General features: G+C 46.0%; 1 protein-coding gene across 3 annotated transcripts in view; it reads left to right on the forward strand.

Moving 5' to 3' along the window:
• The first annotated feature begins 2,023 nt into the window (after window positions 1–2,023).
• SLC1A2 (solute carrier family 1 member 2) overlaps window positions 2,024–12,518 on the forward strand; it is a 92,300-nt gene continuing 81,805 nt past the window's right edge. The window contains exons 1-2 of one of the 3 annotated variants that reach the window (XM_079951664.1): window positions 2,024–2,143; window positions 3,096–3,376. In XM_079951664.1, coding sequence (XP_079807790.1) covers window positions 3,360–3,376 — 17 coding nt within the window. In that variant the 5' untranslated portion in view covers window positions 2,024–2,143; window positions 3,096–3,359. Of the gene's footprint in view, window positions 2,144–2,261; window positions 2,418–2,617; window positions 3,377–12,518 lie in introns of those variants that run through there. The other 2 variants (XM_079951663.1, XM_079951665.1) reach the window with 2 other exon arrangements.

Below are 12,518 nucleotides of genomic sequence, written 5' to 3' on the forward strand. Positions count from 1 at the left end.
AGCAACATCTGCAGGACCCCCAAATTCCCACCTCTGTTTAGACATGTGTGATGTGGAGAGGACAGAAAAACAGGAAGTAAAGAGAAGAAGGAGATCACTGCAGTAATGTTGGTAAGAGTTGACCTGGGTCCACACAGCACATGCTGTTTGCATATTCCTAGGCTAAGTACTATTTGTCAAATAACCCAGTCTGCAAAGATGAAGTCGTTAGAGATAAAGGAGGCATTTCACTAGCAAGCAACAGAGGAGGTCAATATTGCCAAACTGCTTCTTTGCTTCTGCACTCCTTCCTTGAATTACAGCACAGCCGTCTCTTTTCATCCTGCAAGGAAAGCAAATGTACAACTGCAACTTGACTATTCCTCTAGAACAGGCATGTCCAACAGGTAGATCATGGTCTACTGGTAGATCGCAGGGTGTTCCTGGTAGATCTCTTGCCCCTCGGTGATCTCCCCCCCCCCAAAAAAAAAGGTGAAAACAACAACAGTGGCTTCCTAAAAAAAGCTCAATAACTCTGCCTTTCCTAACAAAGCTCAACAACAATGGGTAGATCATTGCCAGTTTTTTTATACTGTGAGTAGATTGCAGTCTATTGGGAGTTGGACAACCCTGCCCTACAACAATGATTCCGAGTACTCTAGCAGCCAGCGTTCCACTTCAGAAAAATACCAGTTTATATTCTCCTTTGCTGTCTTCTAAGGAAGTTAAAATCTACTGACTACTAAGGATGCCAACTAAGAAGAAATTGTTTTGAGGAAGAGAAAAGCAAGCTCACAAAATGCTCTCAATTTCCCAGGAAAGCCCTCTCTTCCCCAGCTCTTTCCCCTGCCTTTTTCAAGTAGCACTGATTTACCACATCTCCAACAGAGGTCAGCAGAGCCTTGGAGGACTGACTCTTTATCAGTCATTGAAGTTTATAGATGCAGAGAAGCTGCTCATATTTCTTAATGGGCTAAAACGATGCTAACACATGGTGTATCTTCATAGCTGGTTTCTGGGAGTAAATGAGATTTACAGAAGTTTAGTTGCCAAGGGTACAGGTGGGGGAATTTGTTGAGGTGGTGGTGGTTGGATCTCATCCTATCTAGTGAGCCTGCCTTCTTTTGTTCATTTCATCATTCCGTTCCTCAAAAGATTGCATACATATAAATCAGACATTAGACCCAATAAGAGGTGTCAAGTCTGCTACTATTGCATCCCTTAAATACAAAATACAGTAGAATTATACTGCTGCCTTTCCTTTTCTCTAGGAAAAACTGCAGGGAGATGGGAAATAGAGTTGGTCTGTTCTCCTTCCTTGCTTACACCAACACTTTAATAGAACTGCACGCAGGAACATGCACAACCCAACACATAACTACTGAGAAGTAAGTTCCATTGAGTCCATTTAGGCTTACTCCCAGGTAAGGAGGTATTGAGCTGCAGGCCAAAGATGCCTCTTGGGACTTTCCAACAGATATCTGGTAGTGGAAAGAAGAAATAATGGCTCAGCCACTGAAGAAAGCAGGCAAGCTTATATTACCCAACATCCATTCCACACAAATCACCCTCATCTCTCCAGAAGGATTTCTTTTAAAAGAAACGTTAGGATTGCATCAGAGTCCCATAGTTTCTCTCCCTTTGGAGTTTCCAGAAACCTCCCTGGTTCTTTGGAAATCTCCCTAACGCTAGCGGTTAAGAGCAGCCTTCAACGATAGGGAATCGTATCGAGCCATGTTAATTCTATAAGGCAACTTAGAGAAAGAGAGCGGTCTGACTGGCTGAGAAGCTTATTTGGCTTCCCGTCCTCCTCTGTCTGCGCAGCGTTCGGTAAAGCCGCCCTTTGTCTCGTGTCGCGAGTATTAATTCATTAGTGTACAGTAGCCCCGCCCCCTCCCGCCCGAGTTCCAATCGGATATCCAGGCAGGTTTTAAAGGACAATAAATGTGACAGCGCTGGAGTGCGGATGCGGGGGGGGGGGGGAGGTTAACTCCTTCTCTGCCGGCCCAGAGGATGCTCTCTGTCTGTGTGCTCTTTCTACACATATGATCACAAGCGTCACTTGCCGACAGAATTCCAGCAATGCGAGCGCTTGCACTACTAATTAGTCCGACTTCCCAATTAGCTCTTCCAGGCCGCCGGGAGGCTCCGGAGCTGATAGCGAGTGAGTGGCTGGGTGGGGAGGGGTGCGCGCGCGCGCGCCATGTGGCCCCGCACCTCCACGGTAAACGGCGGAAAGGGTGTGGGAGGCAGCGGAGAGAGCCGCACACACATTGCAAGCCCGGCGCGGAGCTGCTACTAGGGACGAGGGGGCAATATATTCCCTCGCTAGCAGGGTGGTGGGGGAACCGACAGAGGCTTGCTGCTGCTGCTGCTGCTGCTGTTGCCACTGGGATCAGACAACGAGCACAAAAGGAATCGATCGTCTGTGCAGGCTGGTGAGACAGTGGAGACGCCTCCCTCCCCGTCAGCTAATCCAAGCCATCGAGGAAAAGCGTCGAAATAATAATAGCAATGCAAGCGAGCGAGCATGAGGAGGGAGCGAGGGAGGGGGCGTAGAGTTGTGCTCGGCCTCGGAGTTCCCCAGCTGCCGATCTCAGCCCGGGATCGCCTTCATTCCTATAGATCCACGCGTCTTCCCCCCCCCCGGAAGGCTGCCCCCTCCCTTTATAAAGAGACTCGGGGAGGGGGATTTGCAACCACACCGGGTGATGTCAGCTCTCGCCTAAAATAGAGAGGGATAGACTGCAAATCCACCGTTAAAGCCTTCCAATCCAGCCTCAGCCAACAAACACCATGGCAATGTGAAGTCACCCACCGCCTCTTCTACATACACACAACCCCCGTTGCCTACCTCCCTCCCTCGCTCTCTCTCTCTCTCTCACACACACACACACACACACAAACAAACACACACTGCACTCCCTCGCCAGGCAGCCCTCCGAATAAGCGCAGAAAGCAAAGGATCGTAGCGCAGGTGCCCACCAGCACACAGCCTCGGAGCCCTTGCCTGTCGTTTGCCATTGACCATCTTCTCTCTTCGCCCCCCTCCCTCCCTCCCCTATTTCATCTTCTCTCTCTCTCTCTCTTTCCACTACTACCCTTCTCTCCTGAAGACATTCAAGCCTCTGGAAGGAGACGTTGAGAAACCTCCCTCCGAGTAGCAGGAGCAAGAGGAGGTGGCGGCGTCGGGGCTTAGATCTCGAGACCAGTCAAGCTTCTTGGATGATCGCCTTTCGGAGCCGGGAGGATTATACTGGGCAGGAACTAAAGGGGTTCTGCGACACCCAAAGATAAAAGGAGAAGAAGTTTCCCCACCGCGCGTGGTTTAAACCCTTGGATTTCTTGGGAAGGCAAGACAGGGGGGCTTCCGCGGCACCATGGCATCGACAGAAGGGTGAGGAGGAAACCGGCTTTTCTGTTCTTTTCCCCCTTCCTTGGTTTGCCGGCAGGGGTGGGGTGAGAAGATCGGGTTGGGTCTCGAGTGGGTTGCTTTGCTCGCGCGTGGCTGTTCCGTTCCGTTGTTGCGTGTGGGCTTATCAGGCAGCGAGATTCTCCGCGTCCTTCCTGCCGACCCTACAGGATGAAAGAAGCATCCAGCTGCAGCTCAAGGCTGGAGAATGGCATTTCAAATATGAATCTCCCTTGGGAGAAGGAAAGAGCTTTTCCTCTTCCCTACCGGCTTTAACCCTTGCAAGGGCTGAGCGCTAGCAAACCGCTTTAATAATAATAAAAAACTCAAGCTTGGTGTTATGTGCATCACAAGCCTCATTAAAAATCAGCGGGGCTTACTTCAGAGTGGGCGTACACATAGGATCGGGCTGCAATCCTATATCCGCTTGCCTGAGAGTAAGCCCCATTGCATTTAATGGGACTTACTCCTGAGCAGGCATTGCACTGCAAGGCTGCTCTCCTAGGTGCACTTGAAACTTACTTCTGAATAGACACGAACCCGGCTGCAATCCTAAACATATTCAAGATGCAAGTCCCGCTGAACCGAGTGGGACTTCCTGCCGACCAAACATTTGTAAAACAGCAGCAAGAGCACGCTGCTGCTTCCAAATTCTTAAGGGGTTTTGCAAGAGAGAGAGAGACTCGTCTCAAATGCCGTTTCCAATGCCCACAAGGGAAAACAACCCGGAATATTACGCTGGAGGGGTTTTTGCGGGTTACTCAAGAGTTATGCATTGTGGAGCAAGCAAGTAAACACAAGTTTCTGGGTAGTATTCCTGCCGCGCGGGAATCTTGTTGGAAGCGCGCCTCTTGCGAAAGGTTTCCCCGGGGCCCAAGTCAGGCGGCGGGCGGCGCTGGCGATTGGCCGCCTTGCTCGCGTTTGTTTGCAAGTTAATGTCTGGGGCTCCCGCGGGTTTGTCTCGCGTTCTCCGGCGTCTGGGGAGGGCGATCTCCTCTTGATCCGCGCGGGGCTGCTTGTCAGCTTGGATCAGCGTGATCTGCTCTGGACGGGACCTTGTGAGGACAGGGTGTAAAAAAGAAGCAGCTCTGTTTATGTCGGTTGCAGGTGTGGGCGTGCGCGCTCTTCCAACGCGAAAAGGGGATTTAAATCAACCTGCTGCTGCTTCAGCTGCACATTGCTGGAAGGCGCGCGCTCACCAATTGTTCGCACTCCTGGTGGGAAGGGAAATATATGCCCAGTACCTGGACCAAGACAGGTTACCCGGCAGGAGGTTGTTCGAAAACTGCAAGCACTCAGCAGCTGCAAGCTCTCTGCTTTCCTGGGTGCAGGGACCCTGGTCCATAGGAAATCTCTGCAGACCGAGAAATAAGGTGAAGCTCTTTTAGCGCCACCCTATCTATTCGTGTCTACTCAAAAGTAAGCCCCACTAAATTGCACACTTAATGATGTAACTGCAGTAAATGCGAATCTCATGTTGGCACAGTCCTGTGTTAGCACTGCTGGCATTTTCCTCTTTGCAGCCGTCCTGCTCAAAGGTAAATGAAGAGGGATTAGAGGAAAGGTAGTGGTTGGGGGATGCAAGTGGACATTGACCTAGATCTCATTGGAAGAGGAACTGCCCATTTGCTAGTTTACTCTGTGCAACCTATCAGTATAGATACTTCTTGTTTTAGGATGGCTACAGCACTAAATGCTATAAAGTCCCCATTGACTTCAGTTAGATATTTAAGCTTCTGCTGAACTCTTTCCTTTTGAGGTCATTGGAGCCTGAACGTAGGGCTGTATCTTTTAACCCGTGAGATTAATTATACAAACAGCAGGTGGCAAGTGTCATATTAAAAGAGCAAAGCCCACCTATGCATGAGAGGAGGAAAGTGAGGGGTGATGCTTCTCCTAAGATTATGTCCACTGTGAAGCATATGTGCATCATCTCCCAACAATGTATATTTTCTTCAATGCTATTGATTTTGTATGCGGATTTAACAAATTGATTAACCAATGAATATACTAAACTTCCATTTCTTGAACTAGGTGACATCCTAGTTCAGAGTGCCTAATTTTGGCTAGATTGTTTTCATTGTGAAATGCTTTTCCAAAGGTTTGCATTTCCTCTAGTGATTGTTTAATAATAATAGATACATGCTGTTGTTGTTTTACTATAATTTGCCTAGCATTTCATCTCTGTATCTCAGTAGTTCTTATAACAGTTCTGTAAAGGTACAGCAGTATCATCATCCATGTATGTACTGGATGGAGAACATGAATATAAGTGCCTTCATTGCTCACCTGACATTTGAAGTAAGGATATCTAGCTCCTGGCTCATAAACACTATTCAGGGATGGTGAACCTATAACTCTCCAGCTGTTGGGCCAGCTACAGTTCCCATTCTCCCTGGCCATTGGCTGTTCTGATTAGACATGCCTCAGGTCATTCCATAAACATACATCAATTTTTAAAACCCTAAACTACTGGAAAGACCAATATATTAACATGTCTTTTGCCTGAGACCCCTTACAATACAACCATTGGGGTTTTACTTTGGCCACTTCATGAGAAGAGAAGACTCCCTGGAAAAGACCCTGATGTTGGGAAAGATGGAGGGCACAAGGAGAAGGGAACGGCAGAGGATGAGATGGATGGATAGTGTTCTCGAAGCTACCAGCATGAGTTTGACCAAACTGCGGGAGGCAGTGGAAGACAGGAGTACCTGCCGTGCTCTGGTCCATGGGGTCACGAAGAGTCGAACACAACTAAACGACTAAACAACAACAAATCAACTCATACTTGCATATAGATAGTATGTAGTATTCATTTCTGTCTCTCTCCCCCCCCATCTATATTTCTCAGTTTCTTCAGAGAAGTGCATATGTTCATTCTATTTTAATAGTAAAAGTAATGTAGACATTGGGCCAGTTTATACATAAACATTAATGAACCTTCCTGGAGTTCTCAATAGTTTATGACTTGGTTGAACATGTAAACTGAAAAGCATTCTTTTTGAAGTGGTATGAGGCTGACATGCAACTTCTACCTGTTGTGTTTTGATCTGTAATGGCTGTTCGCATCTTCAAGTCATCATTTGATGCTGCAGTCATCAAATGGTGTGATTCAAAAGTGTAAACCAGCTCACTTATTCAAGGGAATTCAAAGTCTGTGACTTTGGAATACAGACTAGCATAAGTACTGCTCTGGAAATATTAGTATTACTTTAAAGTCACTGATGAAGAAATATTAATATTTCTGTGCCATAAGCTGTAATCTATATTTTTTGAGCAATTTCCAGCCATGTTAGTCTATTGCTGCAAAAAAACCACCCAAAAACCCAAACCACATTGTCATCCTATGCATGCTTACCCAGAAGTACCAGTAAGTATTACTGTGTCTAATGGGGTGTACCTCCTAATACATATGTTTAGGTTGGCCGCCAAAGAGTTTTGTGGCAGCTCAAAGAGTAACATTGATTTGACAAAAGTGTTGATGGGCTAGAGTTGACTTCATTAGAAGCAGGGAATGATATATCTGATGTGGTGTGTGTGTGTGTGTGAGAGAGAGAGCTGGTGGCACTGTAGTCTAAACCACTGAGCCTCTTGGGCTTGCCGATTGGAAGGTCGGCGGTTCAAATCTGCATGATGGGGTGAGCTCCCGTTGCTCTGTCCCAGCTTCTGCCAATCTAGCAGTTTGAAAGCACACCAGTGCAAGTAGATAAATAAGTACTGCTGAGGCAGGAAGGTAAATGGTGTTTCCATGCACTCTGGTTTCCGTCACGGTGTTCCGTTGTGCCAGAAGCAGTTTAGTCATGCTGGCCAGATGAGCCAGAAAGCTCATCTGTGTGTGGACAAACACCAGCTCCCTCGGCCTGAAAAGCGAGATGAGGGTTGCAACCCCATAGTTGCCTTTCACTGGACTTAACCGTCCAGGGGTCCTTTACCTTTTTACCAAGAGAAAGAGAAAGAATGTTAGCAAGTGAAATGAGAGAGAAATAGAGTGCAAGAAATACTGACTGTGCTAACTTTAAAGCTTTTATTATGTAACATAATTATCTAGTTATCTCCTGCTTGGACTACTGCAATGAGCTCTACGTGGGGCTGCCTTTGAAGGTGACTCAGAAACTACAACTAATCCAGAATGCGGCAGCTAGGCTGGTGACTGGGGGCGGCCGCCGAGACCACATAACACTGGTCTTGAAAGACCTACATTGGCTCCCAGTACGTTTCCGAGCACAATTCAAAGTGCTGGTGTTGACCTTTAAAGCCCTAAACGGCCTCGGCCCAGTATACCTGAAGGAGCGTCTCCACCCCCATCATTCTGCCCGGACGCTGAGGTCCAACGCCGAGGGCCTTCTGGCGGTTCCCTCATTGTGAGAAGCAAAGCTACAGGGAACCAGGCAGAGGGCCTTCTCGGTAGTGGCACCTGCCCTGTGGAACGCCCTCCCATCAGATGTCAAAGTGATAAATAACTACCTGACATTCAGAAGACATCTTAAGGCAGCCCTGTTCAGGGAAGTTTTTAATCTGTGATATTTTAGTGTATTTTTGGTTTCTATGGAAGCCGCCCAGAGTGGCTGGGGAAACCCAGCCAGATGGGCGGGGTACAAATAATAAATTATTATTATTATAATTATAGCGACCCCCTTCACAAAGCAGTGTTGATGAAAACAGAACATCTTGGCACTGGGAAACCATTGTTTTGGATTTGTTCTTCTGGCATGAGCAAGGGAAAGGACTGTTTCTCAGTGGCTGAGCACATGCTCTATATGTAGAAGGTCTAAACTGAAGGTCTGGAGCACTGGAGACAATACTGAACTAAAAAGGTAAAGGTAAAGGACCCCTGAGAGTTAAGTCCAGTTGCGAATGACTCTGGGATTGCGGCGCTCATCTTGCTTTACTGGCCAAGGGAGCCGACGTTTGTCCACAGACAGTTTTTCTGGGTCATGTGGCCAGCATGACTAAGCCGCTTCTGGCGAAACCAGAGCAGCACACAGAAATGCCGTTTATCTTCCCGCCGGAGTGGTACCTATTTATCTACTTGCACTTTGATGTACTTTCGAACTGCTAGGTGGGCAGGAGCAGGGACTGAGCAACGGGAACTCACCCCGTCACAGGGATTTGAACCACCGACCTTTTGATCGGCAAGCCCAGGGCTCAGTGGTTTAGACCACAGCGCCACCCGCATCCCTGGCCAAAAGTCTGACTCTGTGAAAGGTAGCTTTCTATATTCCAAAGTTTAACTCATGATAGCAAACCTGATCTGGGAAGTGAGAGTCTGAACCTCTATAAACTGACTTCTAAAATTGGCAACATCCAAATTCTTTGGATATTAGTACAGAGACAAGAGTGAGATTATCCACAGGAGATCTTGAGCAATCTTGTGATACATGGAGAAGCATGTTCAGTTAGTTAGAAATGGGACCTTGAGCACAAAAGCAAAAGAGGGAACGTGCAGGGCTTAATGACTATGCCATATAGTGAGATTGATGTCCTCAAGTATACACATTGCATTGCTTATCTGTGTGCAGCATAGTCCAGTGCATATTTACTTAAGACATAAATCCCACTATGTACAATAGAGGCCTGTTTGTCACAGCCTTCATCATTTGCCACCCTCTGGATGGTCATTTGAGGCATTGGACTTACCTGTGCTGTTGCTTCTAGCTGTAAACAATAAAATATTCAATGGAATGTCAAATCCACACCCTCTCTTAAAATGTTAATCATGTTTGAAAATGCTAAGCAGGAAGGTGAGCTGCTGTGTACAGATGCAACTGTGATAATAAGAAAGCACTCTGAAGCACTTTCAGATTTTTTTATTTGAAGCATTTTTGTCCTGCTCTTCTGCTGCAAAGGAATCCTGGAGTGGGATACAAAAATCCTTAGTAAGGCATGAATGTAAGTAAGGCAATATGACACACAAAGAAAAAGAGAGGGTAAGGGTAAAGGAAAAAAAGCAAGCTCAGGCACCAGCTATTAATGTAACAGTATTTATAACAGCTGTCATGGGTTGTCTGGTGGAATGGCTTCTTGAGATAAGTCCAAAGGCAGCTGGTATATCTGCAGAGGTGATAGAATAGTTCTGCTTCCCTTTGATTTGGACCCTGATGGAACAGGTTCCTCCAAGCAATGGGTGCCTCCAACCACACAATGCTTCAAAGCATGCTGAGCCTGTGGACATTCAGCTAAAAACATCTTAAGTTCCCTCTTCAGACATTGCACTCAACATGTGGAGTTCTGAGATGTTCACATCTGGGGTTAAACAGCCCTGCACCTCCCTCCACACATCCTCTGAAAGCAAGGCGTAACGTCTGAAGAAGAGGGGTACTGTCTACTGAGTAGGTGTCATTACACACCCATTGCAGTGTCATGTCTGTATCCCATTTCTAGCTTCTTAGTAAGCTTCTAAACTGACTGTGTTTACAGGGAAAACAAAATAAAAAAATTCCTTCCAGTAGCACCTTAAAGACCAACTAAGTTAGTTCTTGGTATGAGCTTTCGTGTGCATGCACACTTCTTCAGATACACTGAAACAGAAGTCACCAGACCCTTCTATGTGTTTACAGGGGTCACAGTTCATGGGTTCATGAAAGTAGCAGGTTGCTGTTACAGGGCGGTGGTACTGACCTTTGGCAACAACAGGGCATCTTTGCAAATGCCATCTTACGTATGTGGATTGAGTCTAAGTCATACTTGGAACAGATCCATTGAAATCCATCAACATGACCAGCTCAGGTCTATCGATTTCAATGTCTCTATGCTGAGTTATTTTACTTATTTTACTTCCGTATTTAAAAATAAACAAATAAATGCACTGACTTGGTTGGATACAACCTTTTGTTGGGGAACCTGAGATTCTCCACCTGATGTTGAATTCCAAGTCTCATCAGCCCCAGCAAGCATGACTAATAGTCAGGGATGATAGAAGTTCCACATCCTTATACTACACAATGAATGTCTCCAAAGTCTTAAGCATCTCTACCCAAACTGCTTTGCTACTCGGTTTCATTGATTTATTCCCTCTGGATACTGTGTACAAGCCCTTTATACCAGCCAGACTCTTTTGTACTAAATTTAGGATTTAAGTCCAGGATCTGTAAAGTATAAAAGGGGCCAAAAGGGGGAGGAAAGAACAGCAATATGTAACTCCTCAGTCATTTACATTGAAACACTATAAAATTGCCATAGGGATAAAAGAAGTTTCAGGATTCCACTGTGATTTCTTTCTTCCCACCCCCTTCTAATCTTTGTACTTGAGCTGGTCAATGCAATGGAGCCCATGACATCATTAAACAGTGGACCAATAAACTCTCTCTGTTTGGCTATCAGCAAAACCTGCCATGAAATGCTTAGAGTACCACACCAGTAATGGTTCACATGGCAGTTTGCTGGTGGCCCACCAGCTTCCATTGCTCAGCATCCCTGCGAGAGAAAGCGGGACCCAATGCCTTTAATGATGGATGTTGTCAGGAGAATGTTGCAGGCAGAGGAGGGACTGCTTCAGCACCATACATATGGCAGTATCCAATTAACTTGTTCCATCAATGCAAGGATTTCCACTTCCCCGCTCCCATGTTCCCCTAAATCTCATTTGGGGGAAAGCTGCCTTGTGCAAGCGGGAAGTTTGTTGGATACTGCCCATAGTCACTGGGTGAATAATAGTGCTTGATGTTGGCTGGTGACCTCAGAGCTTGCTCAATGCCTCCTACATAGTGCCGAAGTAGCAGCATCTGAGCCTCTGCTAGGCTTCCATTAAGGATGGGGTCTCCTCTACAATAGAGCACAGTAAATTCATACCAATGGTCCATAGGAACACGTCCTTATACTCAGCCAGACCATTGGTTTATCTGGCTTAATGGCACCAACACTGACACCAGTAGCAGTTCTCCAGGGTTTCAGACAAAACAAATCTGGTAGTGCCCCACCCAAAAAAGCCACTATATGAGCTACCACTGCATTAATCCATATTTTGCATGTATTCATTTCTGCATTATCATTCCAGCTTCTATTTGTAGGAGTTCTGAAATCACTTTTATGATTTGCCATACTGTAGTTTTCAAATTGCTTTTCATTATGTTTCTGGGCTTAGTTAATTGGCTATACCTTGGCTAACCTAACTTGTTTCCTAAGCAACACAAATAAAATATGGCACCAGGAGAATTCAGCTGAAGTGAAACACACATAGTATATAGGACCTGTCATATTAACTCATATTCTTTCTTGGCTTTTTCTGATTCCCCCTTTAGAAATACATGCCAGCTGGGGATAGCAATTAATCCATTTGATGAAGTGGGCTCTAGTCCATAAATACATTTGTATTTAAGTGTATTTAAAACTCCACAAATATAACTTTGTTATATTTTCTGCAACATCAGGCTAACACAGTACCTCCTCTGGAAACAGTATATAACAGTGATATTATAACTTGTATCATATTTTATTTGGATTACAAACCTTAACACGCCCTCCCCACAAAAGTTTAGTTCATAATGCAAGCAATCTAAATTCTATGGGCAAGAATCACTTAATGAGTCCCATGAGTCTCCCTCTTTCCTCCCTTGCACCCCCATGTTCCCCATAACCTGGGGCAAGAAGACCAACAGGCTCATCACCTAGTAAGACTTGAAGGATGAGCCTTGGAAAGCAGAACAAAAAGTTATGGAATGCTACAGTTGCTAGAGGTTGGAACCTGCTTTAGCCTACCGTGGCAGAACTGTAGAAACAGTTACTCCAAATTGTGTTTCATTCCAGCTAGAAACATCCCCGATTCAATTTCAGTCATGGACAAACGCAGGGAGAGTAAACTATCCAGGATCAGAGGCAGTTGCTGGGAACAACAGTGAAGGCGGGCTGTTGCCTTCGTGTCTTGCCAGTGGGCTTCCTGTAGGCACCTGGTTGGGCACTGTGAGAAACAGGATGCTGCCTCTACAAGATAGGCCTTTGGTTTGATCCAGCAGGGCTCTTCTAATGCCTATGGGGGTATGCATACATAGGGAAGGGGCAGGTGCCACTATATGAACACACCCTGTTCTTATACACCTTTTATGTGCACAGCCTTTGCACACATAACCAAAGGAAGCTGCCTTATATTGAGTCAGACAGTTGGCCTACCTAGCTTAGTATTGTTTACACTGAG

Source organism: Podarcis cretensis, assembly GCF_951804945.1.
Source record: "Podarcis cretensis genome assembly, chromosome: 1".
NCBI lineage: Eukaryota > Metazoa > Chordata > Lepidosauria > Squamata > Lacertidae > Podarcis > Podarcis cretensis.